We start from the raw sequence: 18,388 nt of genomic DNA on the forward strand, positions 1-18,388 counted from the left end.
CTTTGGTGAGTGCCTCCATAGGAAACTTACTCCAGTGGGGGCACTCAATTCTGAGACGTGCTGCCTCTCTATCCTGTGTGGATGGAGAGAGCTGCTGTAGTCAAGCACAGCCCTAGATCAAGATCAGGCTCAGGTGAGTATTTAGGGGGAGGCTGGGGGGATCCTAAACAGAGAAGTGTTTTGTCCTAATGCAGAGAATTCATTAAGGTAAAAAAAAAAAAACTTTAAATACCCTGTTAATTAGAGGAATATGGCCAGCCTGTTAAGCCCACCTTAATACAGATTTTTGTTTTTGTTCAGTATTGAATAGAATGGGGAAGGATAAGAAACACAATAAGATCCTAATGCTCACTGTACTGTAACTCCATGGGGAGGGGGGGGGGGGGGGGTCCCATTAAAGTGTCTCTCAGTGACACCCCAGGGCAAAAAATGAAAGGGAATGGGGGTCGCTGGGGGAGGAAGACACACATAGCATCAGAAACCTGACAGAGGGTTTACCCTTTCCCCACAATATTAAAATATATACATTTTTTGTTGATGCCTGCTTCCCAATTGGACAGACTGACCATCACTTTCTGTCATTATCACTCCCTGTCAGTTGGACAAGAGACAGAGAAATGACAGGACATCTCACCAATGGCAATAAAAAAATAAAATAAAAAATAACTAACAAGTTTTGGGTGAAGTTTGGCTTTAAGAGACAGGAAGTTCACACCAGTTCAAATTATCATTCTTTACAGCAGTGCTGTGCAGAAGGCCACTCTAAATGTAGAATACGTTTAACCTTGTAGGCAATGAGCTACAACTGCAGAAGACAATGGGGGTTATTTACGAAAGGCAAATCCACTTTGCACTGCAAGTGCACTTGGAAGTGCAGTCGCTCTAAATCTTAGAGGTAGATCTGAAATGAGTGGAAGCTCTGCTGATTTTATCATCCAATCATGTGCAAGCTAAAATGCTGTTTTTTAAATTTTCCTTGCATGTCCCCCTCGGATCTACAGCGACTTTACTTCCAAGTGCACTTGCAGTGCAAAGTGGATTTTCCTTTAGTAAATAACCCCCTATGGCATTTTTTACTCTAAAACTCTCTCAGCGATAACTCTAATTTAAGATATCTTTATGAGTCATGTCCTAAGCAGATTAAAAATGTGAAATGCGTCTACGTGACCATAGTTTGGTGTCTTTGGTGTTATCTTTGTGAAACAAAATAAAAGGCAGTCGAAAGTTCTGGATGTGCAGCCATTTCTTTCTTCTTTCCAAGCTGATTAAAAAGATCTGTAGAACTTCAGAGAACACATACAGAACTAGTGCTTTAAATATACCTGATCTAATATGTAGCCTATTAATAGTCATTAAAAAAACTATGTGCTTACTATCTTTACATCAAAAGAAACCAGTAATCAGAACAAAGTGTAAGAAAAAAATCCTTGATGTAACTATGCAAATGACATTATTGTGTTTGTACAATAGACAATATAATATGTTGAATAACAAAAATTAAACAGTCATTCGTTCCCCTATCTAACAGAGTATCTAAAGCCATTTTTAAAGATTTGGATAAAATAACAAAAAAGGGGCTCCTGTCAGGTTTTATAGCTGTCTACGCTCCCATTGGGGAGATTCACCATCTCTATTTTTCCTAGTGACCATATTACAAACTATGGGAAGTGATGGAAAATTCAAGATGTTATGGCTGTCAACAAAACATTAAGGCCTCTTGCACACTGCAGCTTGAAAAAGCTCAGTACAGCTTTTTTTTTTTACTGAGCTAAAATACAGCCCATTAATGTGCCTATGGACATGGCGCGTAAACAAGAGCCGTGCATTGTTCAGTAAAAATACGCAAATACGCGCGACTATTCGCAATTGCATGCAAAATGTGTGCAAATACCCATTTACATATTGTGCAGAAAAAAATGCGAGAGTAAGTTTTCACACGTGCACGAATTTGCGCTTACGCATATGTGTGAAAATGTGTGCAAATACATACAAAAAAAAAAATTTGGAAAAAGTAGATGCTCAAACAGGAGTATCATGTGCAAGAGGCCTAAGTGGGAAGTAATCTTCCACTGGGGAATTTGGAGAGATCTCCTCTCACTTCCTCTTGTGCCTCTAAAACAGGAAGTGATGAAAAATCACCCCCCCCGGAGAACTTGGCAGTGATCTAACTATTCTCTACTCAGTTTAAAACTTTAAAAACTAAATTTTCCTTAATAATGTTAGGAAAGATCTGCCCCAATCCTCAAACTTCTTAGTATGGTGTTCTGCTCATTTGAGAAAAATGTCAGAAAGATTACTTACTCATCTTTATCAATGGGATTTCCAGAAATTATATTCTTTCCACTAGGAGCATAATCCCAATATATTTCTTGAATTCCAATGAAATACTCCCTGTCTTTGCCCACAACACATACAACAAACAATACACAGAGTAGGTGTATTACGAAGAGCTTCATTGTACTTGTGTAATGAGCAGAGCTTAGTGACTGACTGCCAGCATTTATAAAGCACAGAGCTTCCTAAAACACTGACTTCACTTTGGAGTTTCCTATCAAAGTCCTATCTGCTGATAAAAGCAAACACATCTTCCAGTAAAATCACTTGGCAAGTCTGTATTATTGGGCAATGTTCTAACAGAAATTGATTAGTTAATACAAGTATATTTCCCAGACAAAACACTGAGCTCTGGTAGATTATAAACTGTTTTATGAGAATATTTTTGATGTGCTTATTATTTTATAATTTTTTTAGTCTTTATAAAAATAGGATTATGAATGTATTCATGTGCATTTTACATCAATCAATTAGACTGTCTCAAGTGTTTAAGAATCATTGATAGCAATACAACCCCGATTCCAAAAATGTTGGTATGCTGGGTAAAATGTACATCTCATAAGCCCATATCTTATTTACAATAGAAAACGTTTATACCAAACCACATATAGACAGCGCTACAAGAACCCTTTTTGCTGGCTGCTTGCTGATCAAGCGCATGGAGACATGTTATTTTAACTTATATGAAATGTTTAAACTGAGGAAACATACCATTTTAGGAAAAAAAAATAGGTAATTTTGAAACATCTCAAAAAAGTTGGGACAGGGCAACAAAAAGCTGTCAAAGTAAGCTGTACTAATAAGGAAGAGCTGGTAGAATATTTTGCACCTAGTTGGGTTAATTGGCAACAGGTCAGTAACATGACTGGGTATAAAAAGAGCATTTAAGAGAGTCAGAATGTCTCAGAAATAAAGATGGGTTGAGGTTACCAATCTATGAAAAGTTGCATCTAAAAATTGTTGAACGATTTCAGAATAATGTTACTCAATGTAAAATTGCAAAGATGTTAAATACATAATCATCTACAGTACATAATATCATCAAAAGATTCAGATAATCTGGAGAACTCTCTGTGCACAAGGTTGAAAAAGCAATATTGGGTACCAGTGATCTTCGCGCCTTCAGGCGGCACTGCAATAAAAACAGGCATGATTCTGTGATGGACATCACTGCATGGGCTCAGGAATACTTCTAGAAATCACCCTGTGAACCCAATTCACAGTGCCATTCAAAAATGCAAGGTAAAGTTCTATCAGGCAAAGAAGAGCCAGAAAAAAAATGATCCAGAAATGCCATTGTCTTCTCTGAGCCAAATTGTATTTGCAATGGTCTGTTGCAAAGTGGAAAACTGTTCTGTGGTCAGGTGAATTGAAATTTGACATTTTTGCAACCATGGATGCCATGTCCTCTGGACTAATGGAGAGTTACCTTTTGGCTTGTCATCATCGTTCAGTTCAAAAGCTTCTCTGATGGTATGGGGGTGCATTCGTTTGTATGGAATGGGCAGCTTGCAAGGAAAAGGTACTATCAATGCTAAAAGATATATCCAGGTTTTAGAGCAGCATGTGCTCCCATCCAGACAATTTATTTTTCATGGAAGGCCTTGAATATTTCAACAGGAAAATGCTAAACCTCAGACTGCATCTTTGACAACAGCATGGCTTTGTAGTTGAAGAGTCCGGGTGCTTAACTGGCCTGCCTGCAGCCCAGACCTTTCACCAATTGAAAATATTTGGCACCTTTTACATTGAAAAATATGACAAAGAAGACCCAGGACTGTTAAGCAGTTAGAATCCTATATTTTGCACAAATGGGACAACATTCTTTTCCCAAAACTCCAGCAACTGGTCTCCTCAGTTTCCAGTTTCTCAGTTTTATTGAGAAAAACATAATATTTTGACAAACTGCAGCATATATGTGCTTTACGTTACACTGTACCATATTGTAATGATGTTAAAACACATTTCACATAAGTAACTTTTAAACATGAGTTAAACTATGCCTTATGGATGCTACATAAAAGAAACATACGTGCTCATCCTCAAGACATTTCTTGCAGCTGTATAAAGTTATTCAGTGAAAAAATAAAATCTCCACAAACAAATAAAGAAACAAGCATCTAAAGCTAACAAAATAACATTTGAAAGATAGGGAAACATCTTCACATACTAACTCCTCACTATCTGGATAATTCCTCGCCATATATTCCTTAACCCTCCAATAATCTGTTCAACACTAGTTGATGTGGCGCAAGACCGGGAACATCTAGCCATGGCTGCCATATGGAGAATCATTTTCTATGAAGGTAGGTTAATTTTTCTTTAATAATCATTAAATTGACCCGTTCTATCAATTGTCCCCTGGTGGGCACCCTGGGAGAGATCCAAAACCTAGTAATTAATTTGTGCGCAACGTAAAGTAAACGTAATATTGCCACATGTTCATTCTGAGTTCGTTTATCCTCCTCCAGAGCACCCAACAGAGAGACAACAGGGTCACTCTTTATCTGGTAGTTGTAAACCTGGGATATGGTGGATTTAACCTCCTCCCAATAACGAAAAAAGCTTGGGGCATCTCCACAAAATGTGTTTTAGGTCCCCATGTTCTCGTTGGCACTTCGGACACAAAGGACTATCTCTACAACCCCATTTATGCAGCTGCTGAGGTGTCCTATAAGCTCTGTGAAGCAGAAGGAGATGAGAGAGTTTCTGCATGGCCGACACTGACACCAAAGGAGCAGCGGATAGGCAAGCTTCTCATATATCTCCATCTATAGCACCCACATCTCTCTCCCATCCCCTCCTGCAAGGCAGATCCGAGGCCCATGGGCGTCCGGACCATAGGGCAAGGGGGGTCAATTGCCCCCCCTGAAATCGTAAGAGTGTTGAAGTCCTTCAGAGTGAAGACACTTGACTTGCCCCCTGTGTTGCAATGGCCACTGCGGCTGCCTCTGCGGCAGCCGTGGACTTTTTTTTCAAAGTCTGCTGCTGGCCTGGGGGCTGGGGCTGCTCTCAGTCTTTTCTGACTACACATGCATCCGTCCCTCCCTCCTCACCCCCGGCCCGAACATCAGATTGGTTCTGCCTCTCGGGCCTCTGCTTCACTTCAAAGTGACACTAACCTGGCTGTCCTCAGCCTGCCTCTGCCTGTGTAAATGTATGTTGTGGCTGTGCTGTGCCTATGCCGGTCCGGCCGGCGTGGAGCTGACTCCTCCCACAGGTCACAGGTGCGTGGCGTGCAGTGGCCGAGATGACAGAGAATACACTGCCTGGCTGCCAGTGCCTGTCCTGGGACTATCGCTGAAGAACCACAGGTAACAGCAGTGCCTGTACAACCACACCACTGTGTACATCTTTTTGTATTGCAATACAACTGTTGTGGCCATATTTTGATCTTGCATTGCATGAATCATGCATTGCATGAATCTATCTGTGGCCGCCGCTGCCACCCCCTACTCAGGCGCCCAGCCCCTTTTTGGGCACAGGATGCCTGAATTACAGCGGCAGGGTGTGTTTTTTAAGCACCTGATTAGAGCCATAGGCTCTAATAGGCGTCAAAAATGGTGACCTACAAGCGCCATGCTGGGCGCTCGCAGGTCACTCAGCTGTGTTAGAAAAGCGAATGACTATTCACTTTCCTAACACTAAACCGCCTCTCCGCCAATCATGATGGGCACACTGGCAGCATATGATGGGCACACTGGCAGCATATGATGGGCACACTGGCAACATATGATGGGCACACTGGCAGCATTTGGCACAGTGGCAGCGTTTGGCACAGTGGCTGCAATTGATGATTTTTTTTCAACATTTTTTGCGCCCCCCCAAAAAACTTTGAGCACCAGCCGCCACTGCCATAACAGATGTATTGCAATATAAAAAGATGTACATTCTCTAGGCTTGAAAGATATATGTGTTATATAAGAGATCATTCAGCTCCACATTGTATTGGAAGTTGCTCAGGCCAGGCGTACCAGTCCATATAAATATAGCCTAGAGAATGTACATCTTTTTATGTTGCAAATTTGCAATTTATAGCAATACATGATGATCTGTTATGACCATATTTTGATCATGATGAAAACAGCCTATACTTGAAATTTTTTGGTGGTTTTTAAAAAGTCAGAATTGTTCTTACAGCCCATTTTCCAGGTTTCCTCCACAAGACTGAAAATGTTTCAGTACTCACTATAACGGGGGTCGGCAACCTGACGATCTTAGTCTACCTGTCCACTGCGAACGGTTTCTGTGCCGCCGACCTCTGATTTGTATGTGCCAGTCCTTGTCTCCCATTCCAGCCTCCTCCGTGGGTGGCTCCACTATGCCATCTATGTCACGGTCTGTCTCTCACCCTCCCGCCTCTATCCTCCTCCACCACCATCAGATTTCTCAAACCTTTGCCTGCCTGCCTGAGCTTTATGTGATAATGACTAAGCCCCTCCCCTTCATGACATTGTCGAAAAGATACCGAGCATGGGTGTCCATAAAATTATGCCCCCCCCTGAAAAAAGTTCTGCAGACGCGCATGCCGAGGCCCCCTGTAATGCATTTAGGAGCATGGAATAAACCTGAGAAATCATGCCATTTTTGTCTGAAACCATGAATACCTCCTCTATGATAGGGTGGTCTATCAATATGAGTCTTGAGGCCCGAGCTTGGGCAGTCAAGGCATGCATTAGTTGCAGATATTTATAAAAGTGTTTCCTAGGGATATTATAATCCTGTTTTATTTCTATAAAGGCTTTAAGTATAGGCCCCTGATATAATTGAGAAATATATTTAATACCTACTTTCTCCCATTCACAAAACTCTTCCAACTTCAGTATCTCCCTGTATTGGGAATTACGCCAAAGTGGGGTACATTACACAAAGCCAGTCACATTTAAAATTGCCTTGGTATATTTCCACAAAGTTTTTAGCAGAGTAACTATTGGAAGATCTGAAGATAGATGAGGAAAGCCTTCCTCCAAATGAGCAAGAGCAGAATAGTCCAATCCCTTAGGAATAAGCATGTTTCTAACTGAGTCCATGGGATCTATTAACCCCCATCCCCCCAGTTGTTGAATCTGAAATGCTATATAATAGGCTCTAGAGCAGTGATGGCGAACCTTGGCACCCCAGATGTTTTAGAACTACATTTCCCATGATGCTCAACTACACTGCAGAGTGCATGAGCAGCATGGGAAATGGGACATCTGGAGTGCCAAGGTTCGCCATTACTGCTCTGCAGTGTGAGACAGCCAGTCCCCCTGATCCTTTCCTATTTGAAAAATAGTTAATCTAATGCGGGCCATCTTTTTACGCCATATTAATTCCCTAAACTGTGAATCTATATGCAAGAACCACTTTTGTGGAATCCAAATTGGAGAATTGTTCAAGATGTATAACAACTGGCGAGCCCACACCATTTTTATCAAATTAATCCTCCCCGCCACCAATAAAGGAAGTTTATACCACATAGAACACTTCTCACGGAATTTACATAGTATCAGTAATAAGTTCAATCTAATATATTCGGTTGAGTCAGGGGAAATCTGTATTCCCAGATATCTGAAATTGGCAACCACCTCCACTGCCCTCACACACTCTGGTAGCAGACAAGGAAGTGGGTCAGAAGCACTGACTTATACCAATTTATAAAAAATCTGGACAGTTTTCCAAAATTATCGATAAGTATCATCACTGCCTGCAACGATCCCTGCGTATCACCCAGATACAACAGGGTGTCATCCGTATACGAGACAACATCAATTCTTTATCCTCTTTTAAACCCCACTATCCCAGGCGAAGCATGAATACGAGCAGCCAAGGGCTCCAATGCCAGGGCAAATAGCAGGGGTGACAAAGGGCACCCCTGCTTAGTGCCCCGGTGCAGCTCAAAGGACTCAGATAGCTCCCCATTTACTCTGATGCAAGCAGAGGGGGCAGCATAAAGCACCTTTATCCACTTAACAAATGTTTTACCCACTCCAAAACGCTCCAAGACCTCAAACAGATAGGACCATTCCACACTGTCAAAGGCCTTGGCAGCATCCAGTAAAAATATTGCCCTGTTACCTGTGTTGTCTATAGGTATTTGCAGATTCAAGAAGAGACGTCTAAGATTTCGTGCTATAGAGCGAGCAGGAATAAAGCCACATTGATCCCTATGGACTATCTTATGTATGACTTTCAACAATCTCGATGCCAACACCTTGGCCAATAGTTTGACGTCCGATGTTAACAGGGAGATGGGTCTGTATGAATCTCCCAACAGAGCATCTTTACCCGGTTTTAACAGAACAATAACAATTGCCTGGTTCATTGATTGAGGTAGCCTCCCTGACTCTAGTGCCCCATTATACACTTTGAGCAATGTAGGTAGCATTTGTTTTGCATAACGCCCATATACCTCAGATGGAAGTTCATCTGTTCCAGGAGATTTCCCATTAGGAGCCTGCTAGTTCCTCCTCGGTAATTGGGTCGTTGAGCAATTTTTCATCCTGGGCCGAAAGGAATGGTACGGAGCATTCATCCAAGAAAGAGGCTATTTCGATCCCAGTGGGGTGCACTTTAGATTCATATAGATCATTGTAAAATAAATAAAACACCTGCAAAATGTCTTGTGTTGAATTCCTAAGACAGCCCTGAGAATCATACAATTTATCAATATGCGCTGAACATTGTTGATTACGTATTAGCATCGCTAGCATATAGTATGTCCTGTATTTTCTCCCTCCTCATGTTTTTGTTGTAGAAAAAAACATTTGTTCTCTGCTACCTGGAGTTCTACCTGTCTCGACATCGACTGTGCAGCCAACCAAGCCCTCTTAGTGTCATCTGAAAGATTGTTAACATAGGCCTCCTCTGCTCTCCCTGCTTCCACCAAAATAAATGTTTCCCAAGCTTTTGTAGAAGTTTTAATATTTTTATAAAGTGTAGCATGACCCCCTTGGGGACTGCTCGTCTCATCCGGGTTGGAATGTTGTACACCGCGTGGTAAGCCGCAACCTCGCTCTCCATGCACAGAGAGGTCCATCACGCATCAGGCCCAGGAGGTAGAGAGCGCGGGGATGGTCTCTGGCTTCTTTTATAGCTATATCCCTGATGGTAGCAAAGATCCTTGGAATATGTAGTCCAGGTGTATAGACATGCGGAGCAATTGCCATTTTGGGGAACTACTAACCCCATAATCCCTTTAGTATGGCTCACAAATATGATGTCAGTAATGCTGGGCACTAGAGGGACATGCGATATATAGAAAGACCGGAGGATCACTGCACTTTGCAATTGTAGTCCACATTGTTACATAAGGTATATGAATTGACCTCTCAAAAAGGCCTTAGCTGCATCCCACTCCACCCCTATATCTGCTGAATCTATATTAGAGTGGAAGAAGGATGTTAACAATTCAGGGATGGGGCCTGGATCAGGAAACAGAGTTAAACAAAATAGATTTAGTTTCCAGCTAAAGTGCCTCGGGACTGTAGGGAACACTAGTTCCACCCAAAAAGGGGAGTGATCTGAAATATGCCTTGGTTCATATTGGGAAGCGGCTAGAAAAGAGACAATAGAGTGGTTGCCCAGGCCCAGATCTGTCCTGGATAAACCATAGTAAGTAGCAGAATGACATGAGAACATTTTGGTAGCTGGGTGTCTCAGCCTCCACACATCTATGAGACCAAGCTCTCCCACCAGGCAAGAAAAGGGAGTTGGTCTCCCAGTAGAGGAAGAATTTAGTAGGAGATAATTTATCCCAGTGGGAGTCTAGAAAATTGTTATAGTCTTCCACCACTAGCAGCGGTGTATCAGGATAGCGGGCCATAAAACTCACCAATGTTTTGAGAACCTTAGCCGAAAACAGTGGAGAGATGTACACCCCTGCGATTATACAAGACACCCCATACAGTTTACATAGAATAAACACATAACAACCATTGGGGTCAGTGAGCACTTGATGGCATGTGAATTGAGTCCCTTGCTGCACAAATATGCTCACACCTCTAGAATAGGTTGAATAAGTTGCAAGATACTGGCAACTAAACAACTGTGGTGACAGACAAGGAGGTGTATCGGTGACAAATTAATTTCTTGAAGGCACACAATGTCCGCTTTCAGACATTTAACATTTTGAAAGACAGCCAAACATTTCACAGAGTTACCGAGGCCTTGAATATTCCAGGACAAGATCCGTATTGTATTAGCCATAAAAAAAGAAACCAAGCAATGGGCAGCTATCAGACAGGCTCGTAGTGCAGGAGTGTTCCTTGTATTCGAACAGCGGTGAAGTCATCTGAATTATTACTATTATGCCCCACTCACATCAATCCCTGAAGTAACAATTGGTCGTGATAGGGAAGGCAGAGGTATAGGCATCCAGGAGGGTAAACATAAACCAGGAGGGCATTCGTAGAAAGGTCAGCACAAAAAAGTAGAAAAAACTAAAAATAAGAATATAAACTTCACAAAACCGTATGTGGTCCAACCTAAACCATCAGAATGAAACTTGTGAATCCAACTGTCCACTTGGGACTTCCATGGGGGGAACAGTGGAAGTTCAAAGATGTTACAGCAAACTTCTCAAACAGCAGAATATGCCAATTGAAGATTATACAGAAAGATTGCCATCTGTAATCCTCTTGAACGCCAGGTGTTGAGAGGTGACCTCATCTTATTCATAAAAAGAAAAGCACTCAAAACGTATCAAGGCATCAAAGGCCTCTGAGGTGTACGCACACCAAGCGATCTTTCTTCCCTGTCAAGCCATTGTGTCACAGCAGAAGGTTATTCAAAGAAATGTGCCTCCCCGTTGGCCACCACTGGGAAGAGCATGGCGTATCGTAGATTGAGGGCCCTGAGGCGTCGTTTTACATCCGTAAATTTCGCCCTCTGCTTCTGCACTTCTGCAGAGTAATCCAGGAATAAGGAGATTTTAGTATTATCCATAGCCAATGCACCATTCATGCCTCGTGCCTTAGCCGAAATCACATTTCTGTCTTTGAAATTTAACATTTTAAACAGAAAGGTGCGAGGTAGGGGGCGCATGGGCACTCTGTGTGCCCTCTTCACAAAGAACATGGGAGTAAATTACTCCTTTCCAAACACTGTGAGCAGCCAAGATTCAATAAAAGCAACAGGATTTTTCCCCTCTGCTCTCTGGGGTATACCGTTTGCCCGCACAATATTGTGCCTCATTCTGTTCTCCAAATCATCCAGGCGAGCGGCATGTTGGGCATTCATCATCTCATTTTGTTTTACATCCCGCATTAATGGCTCCATGTCATCCTCCACTGTACTGACCTGTCCCTCCAGGGCCGATGTTCTTTTCCGCAGTTTTTTTATGTCATGCCTGAAAGAAGATATTTCCGCCTTCACCCCTTTATCTCAGCTGTCAGAATGGTAATAGAGGTCGTGCAATTAGTAACCGCCACCATAATGTCTCTAAGAGTGGGCTCCAGGCCCTCCCCCAGGGAATAGGGATAGCGCAGTAATAGTCTGTGCACTTACTGTGTCCCACTCTGCCAGCAGGCCGGTTGGATCCTCCAGCGGCACCGTGTCATCTGCCTCGGATTTAGCGCCTGAGATTTCTTCCCTGAAGGTGGAAGAGGCGTGTGGTTCCTTCGGGGAGGAGCAAACAACAAACAGGGAATAATACTGCTCCAAGTGATGGTAACACCTTCCTTAATGATCAGGTGCAGGTCCAGTCTGTGATCCGGGTAACTGATGCAGGAAACAAAATGATTGACCGCACTCCAAGGATAAGGAAAATTGCTTTATTGGTATAAAAACATCCAATATGAAAAACCATAGAGGTTACAGCATCATGACAGCACAGAGGGGAGAATGGTTGATGCATTTAATGAATTTCTTTGCTTAGTCATAACTCAATCAGGGATGCAGGAGTGGCAGTAACCCTCAACATTAGCCCTCATGCAGGGCCAGTAGAATCGGTCCCTCGTCAGGTAGAAAGTTCTTTCGGGTCCTCAGTGGCCATGACTGTCGTGCAGGGCCATTAATACTGGCTCCCTGTGTTTTTCTGGCAGGAACAACTGCCATCTTTCTTAGAGATCTTCAGCGGTAGACCACCCCTTGATGCAGACGATCACAAACGAGCCTCCTTCAGGGAGTCAGTGAGGAGCAAGTCAGAGCATTGGCTCTCCAAGGCCTTAAATGCCAAGCTACAGGGAGGATCTTCCAACTGATCCCTTCGCAAGTCCTTCTTAGAAAGCTTTGGCAGACCTTCATCCCTGACCTGGGTGACATTGCAATAGCTTCTGGGGACACCAGTGGCTGATACTCCAATGTCTTCGGCCCTGGATCCCTCTCCAGCTTGGTGTTCTGCTCCTTGACATAAGGCGTGTACCCCTTCAGGTGTCAGCTGGGCCCATTCTTCTGGAGAGTCTCTGGAACAATGGTGCCTCCTCGATAGAGCATGTGCGTCTTTGTTCCCGACCCTTCACCAGGCTGAAGGTATACCACGATAGGGCAGCCAACCATCTATGACCCGTGGCATCCAACTTGGCGTTAGTGAGGATGTACGTGAGAGGAATATTGTTAGTCTTGATCACAAACTCTGCTCCATACAGGTAATCCCAAGTTCTGATTCACACAGAGTGCCAAGTTCTGATTCACACAGGCAACAGACCGTAGGTGGCTGTCATGCTCTTGATACAGCACCCCGCCTAGCCCATCTCAACTGGCATCAACGTGTAGTTCATATGGCTTGGTTGGATCTGCATAGGCCAGGACTGGAGCGGTTGATAGGCTCCATTTTAGTTGCCTAAAGGCCTCCTCACATTGGGCAGTAAAGGGAGACCTGTGTTTAATGAGTATGGCAACCCCTGCTCATTTATGGGGACCTAAGGAGTGGTATATTTGGGGAAATTGTTTAGAGGCGAATGCAAAGGAGCCCCCTTTATCAAAGTGTGTCTTTTGGACAAAAATAATGTCCGCTCCAGACTGTCTAAACTCCCTCAGCGCTAGATGTCTCTTTCTATTGGAGTTTAGGCCGTGGACGTTTAGAGATAGGATCTTAGCCATGACGTCAAGTGAGGGGAGGAGGGTGCCTTACCTGATGTGCAGAAGAGGTTCCGAGAGCCAGGGACCAGGAGTGGGCATACTTCGGGAGGAGAGCCAGGCAGATTCCGTTAGCTTCGTGGTGGAACATACGATGATGAAGAAGAAGGGTAGAAAGAAAAGTGGAAAGAGAAAAAGATAGTTAGTACACAGTAAACACATAGAAACTCGAACAAGTGTTGTCTCACGACCTTGGGAGGCTGTGAGGCCTAGGTCGGTACGGGTTCCCAGGGATTCTCCCAACTTAGATCCTAAGTGACCGGTCGGGTAGATGCAGGGGAGCCCAAAATTGGTTATATAAAACATAAACTGTAAAACAGCGATAACTGTTGTCATTTAACCAGGAGGGGGGTGAGTGAGCATTACAATTCCAACTCTCTCGAGTCTCCACAGAGACATGCCCATAAGGTAGACTGAAAAGTAAAACTGGGGCGTAAGGGGGGGGCTGGATATGCCGTAGTGTCCAGGGCAGAGTCACCAGTATTATTGGATGGTAGAATAGTCCATCAACAGGTAACATATGGAGGGGTTGCGGATAGTTCAGCCATTTCTGTGTTTGGTGCTCTTGCGGGACGCGTCCCTGTTCTGGGACCTGTTAGATGAAGGGACCTTCTGCCAAGTTGTGGGCGGTGTTGGAGGTGTGGTCACAAGATCCCAATCCAGGAGTCGGGAACAGAGATTCCTAGGTCGTCGCAAAAGGCTTGCAGATCCTCCGGGTATCGCAGAGTGGCAGATTTGCCTTAGTTTTTAGCTGTGAGGCTAAAGGGGAATCCCCAGCGGTAGGGGGTGTTTTTGTCTTGCAGGGTGCGCAGTAAGGGTTGAAGGAGTCTGCGTTTTTGTAAGGTGATCCATGAAAGATCCGGGTACAATTGCACTTGGGCATCTTTGAAAGTCACTTTGCGTGCTAGTCGAGCCTGCCGCATAATCTCCTCTTTCAGGGGATACAAATGATGTCCCTTGGTTGTGAGGTGGCGTTCTTAGGACGTAGGGCTCGGTGGGCTCTGTCCATTTCAATGTGTTTGGTGGTGGGTACGCCTAGGAGATTGTTAAACACATCCTGTAGGGTATTCTGTATGTCTTCAGGGCCATCGGCTGGATCGGCTCGGATGTTTTTTCTGCGTCCCCTATTGTCCAGGTCCTCCACATGACGTTGCATATCTCTCAACAAGGTGTGGTGGTCTGCTCCCTGGATTGGGCCCTGTGGACCACTAGCTTAGTTTCTTGAATTTCTTCTTCGGCCATTTCCACTCTATCTGCTAAGTGTTTAAAGCCTGACTAGAGCACTTGTATTTCTGAGCGACATGTGGACTTTATGTCTTCTATCAGCTGTCTAAAGTCCTCTTTAGTGGGGATCGCCTGCAAGTATGTTTGCCATTGTGGAGGTGCAGGGTGGGGGTGGGCTGACACTGAGGTCCGCTGTGCTGGGGATGTGCAGGGTGGCAAGGGTTGATGGCTAAGGGTAGCGAGCGCCGGGCCTGATGTGCTGGTCTTGGTGGTGAGTCCCATGGTTCTCCCCAGGTTGGTGCCTGAGCAAGCGTGGGGACCACTATTGTCCCGACTCCCTGAAGGTGGGGATCGGGGGGGCACACTTTCTGTGCATAGGTGGCCGGCGATACTGCCCGTTCTCTGGGGGAGCCGGGGGCCTGTGGGAAGGCCAGTCTCTGGGCCTTGGAGGGTGGTGATTTAAGCTCTGTATGGCAGAGGGGTGCTGGACTCATTACAGGCTCTTGTAGCATCTGGCTGGCTGGGTACATAGGACCTGGCAGGGCTGGAAAGTCCACAGAGAGGTCTGAGGGAGTTGGAGAACCAGGATCAGTTCCATGGAAGCAGGGGTCTGATGCCGTCCTCAGCAAGCGAGGGAATGCATCTGAGCATTGTGTGTATTGTTGGAGGGGGGGCCCGTCATGGCGCTCTGTAAGCCATGCGGTGCTGCCTCATGAGAAGCGGATCCGTAGGGAGGACTCACCGCTCCAGATAGGGAAGGCATGACTGTGGTGTCCATCGGATCTGGCGCATAGTCCGTGGAGGTCAGGTGCGGTGGATGAGGCAGTGGGGAGAACCGAGCAGAGGTCCGGGAGCAGGCCGCGGAGGTGTCCGGCGCCATTTTGTCTGCTCCACTGTGAGGCATGTCCGTCGGCGGAAAGAAGGACCGGAGGTCCGTGGAGGATCCTGGCGGGGGTAAAGATGATCCCCTGGCTGTTGTGGATCTGGTGGTCCTGGATTTGCCCATGTGGAAGCAGTGAAACGTCCCCAATGCGCTGGTGTTTCACAGGCTGAGAGAGAGCAGGAGAATCAGGCTGCCATCCAGAACGGCTTCCGGTCACGCCCCCCGATGTTATGTGTTTTAATGCATTTGTATTGCATTTTCGAATGGCAGCTGTACTGATTAAATGAAAATCGTACGATCTGGCATTGTACGAAAGATTTTTTCGTGCATGTCCGATCGAATAATAAAGGATGAACTGTCCTGATCGGCTCTTGAAAGCTCTGTACTAACGATCAGATTATCGTACGATCGATCCAAAATCGTTATTTTTTGTATGATTTTCTGATCGTGTGTACTGGGCATTAGACTAATGCTCTTCTATGCTAAGAAAACACTTGCTCTGCATTGTATCAAACTAGATGGTCCCCACATGGGTCTATGGAAAAATCAGAACCTGCCACTTTATAAGCCAACATACGAGGCAAGAGGTTGCCCCAAAAATTTTCTTAAAATATGGGGACCATGGATAGATTCTAAGGATAATAGTGACTCCTTACTTCACTTAGTCACTGACTCTCCTCCCTAGTAAATAATTTCCTTGAGTCTATATATGTTGATGAAGCAGTGATATGTATACGAACCTACTTTGATCTTTGATGACTTCATGACGAAATGGGAAATATGGGTGAGCAAAAGTTACTATGCTATTGTGTGTTCACTATAGTTCGGTACCCCGTAAGTTTATGGGTAATTGTGTTGGTTTTGTTTATATGTATTCTTTGTGTATCATTAGCAATATACTACTGACTAGTACTATATGGACTCATATATTGTTAATTCTGTACAATTTATACCGGTGATATATTTCTATTTTTATATTGTACACATGATAAATATAAATTTGTTGAATAAAGACAAGGTAAAAAAAAAACACATTACAAAGTCTATTTGCCTTTTGTAAATTCATCCCTGTAAGTTTCAGTCTACATTAGTTCAGAATTTGATTTGATCAGGAATTAGGTATGGAGGGAGGAGTATTACATTATACATACACACAATACATCACCTGAGGGTATCCTTTGATAACACCCTGTGAGGGGGCAAAACGTGTCAGTGACCACGGGTAGTAACGTCATTTCCGGCTGGTGAGAGACAGGGCATCGTGGACATCTGGGACCGGTTTTATGCTTATTTTTTCCTATACCATGTGAGTGGGTATGTTTTAAACTATTTTATTTTATAATAAAACGGAATTACTCTATGTGGATCTTTCTCTGCCATTTATTGACACCATGCACAAGCATCCCATTGCCCAATAATTAAAGAATGACGAAGGAGGACTACAAACCTCAGCAGGCCCAGGATATCAGCACAAGCGCATATGACTCCTGTCATTGGGAGCCCATAGCAACTGGAGTGACAAAGGAGGACTACAAAGCTCAGCAGACCTAGGATATTTGCACAAGCACATATGACTCCTGTCATTGGGAGTCCATAGCAGCTGGTGAGTGAGTGGGCACACAGGAGGGGAGCACTATTTGCACCGCATTTAAGTTTACAGCACTTGGCATTTTAGCATGATGGAATTTTATTTCACTATTGAGAAGATTTGAAATAATGGACTTTTTGTGAATTATGATGCACTGTATTTGATTTATTTGTATTAATCATTCATGGTTGATAGATATTTCTTTTGTTTATATTCATAGATAATGGAAAGAACCCTTATAGGGTAGCACTCTTTATATACACTTTATCACTATTAGTTCAGAATGGCTGGGGAGGGTGCATTTAGAGTTTCTCTGCTTCAAAATCTCCCAACTATAACTGTGAGAATTGTAAGAGCTTTACTTTAAGGGCTTTTTAAACATATCCTTTACCATTGTGTTGCACTGATATGGCTTGGTTTGTTATTTCCTATGGTGGCGATTATCTAATTAAAAAAGGTTAGAAAAATGTTTATTACTTTAATATTTTAAAGGCAAGAATTTGATTTATAAATATTTAAATTCTGATCCTAAAATTCCTACTAATATTTTATCTGAATTTTTCTCTTAGCAAATACACATTGTGACCTAGTTAGCAAATACAATGTGGCCTAGAGGTTGTGCTTGTTAATCATTGGGACATGTTGTGCAAGGTGCTTTCCATCATTGGGCAACATGTAATTCTTGCAAGAGAAAGCACACAAGCCATAAAACAACAATGCTTCTGTTTGGATGATATACAAAGATTGTTGGAATCACTTTAAATCACAATCCTCTAGCCCTCGTTCGCATTGAATGTGGCTTTGAAATCATGCAACTTCACTTGAAATCGCAATCAAGTGCGACTTGGCTGATATCTGTGCAACTTCATACACGGATGTTTATGCAAGTTGCACCTGAAATCGCCAAAAGTAGTGCAGGCACTACTTTTTCAAATTGGTGTGGCACCACAAAGTTGTCATTACACTGATTTGAACAATTCAGTTGCTGACAATAGGGTGCGACTTGTCATGTGATTTGGACCTGTCAAGTCACACCAGTGTGAACGGGGGCTTATGAAGTTTGCTGGATATAAATATGCTTTTGCAAATATGCTTATTTTAATATCAAGAGAGATCTCAGGAAGCTTATTATGTACAGTCTGGAGGAAAAAAGGGAGAGGAGGACATGACTGCAGCATTTAAATACATTAGAGGTGTAAATGAGGTTCAGGAGGGCAGTATTTCAATAATAAGCTAAGATCAAAAAAACAGGGACAGGACTTCAAACTAGCAGGAAGACAGTTCAAAACTAATCATATAAAAGT

At 43.6% G+C, this 18,388-nt stretch overlaps 1 protein-coding gene across 1 annotated transcript in view; it reads right to left on the reverse strand.

Moving 5' to 3' along the window:
* Positions 1–2,505, reverse strand: part of LOC141139613 (ceruloplasmin-like) — a 55,657-nt gene extending 53,152 nt beyond the window's left edge. Inside the window, exon 1 of the mRNA XM_073625916.1 lies at positions 2,302–2,505. Coding sequence (XP_073482017.1) covers positions 2,302–2,456 — 155 coding nt within the window. The 5' untranslated portion in view covers positions 2,457–2,505. The remainder of the gene's footprint in view (positions 1–2,301) is intronic.
* Positions 2,506–18,388: the final 15,883 nt, after the last annotated feature.

Source organism: Aquarana catesbeiana, linkage group LG04 (assembly GCF_042186555.1).
Source record: "Aquarana catesbeiana isolate 2022-GZ linkage group LG04, ASM4218655v1, whole genome shotgun sequence".
Taxonomy (NCBI): Eukaryota; Metazoa; Chordata; class Amphibia; order Anura; family Ranidae; genus Aquarana; species Aquarana catesbeiana.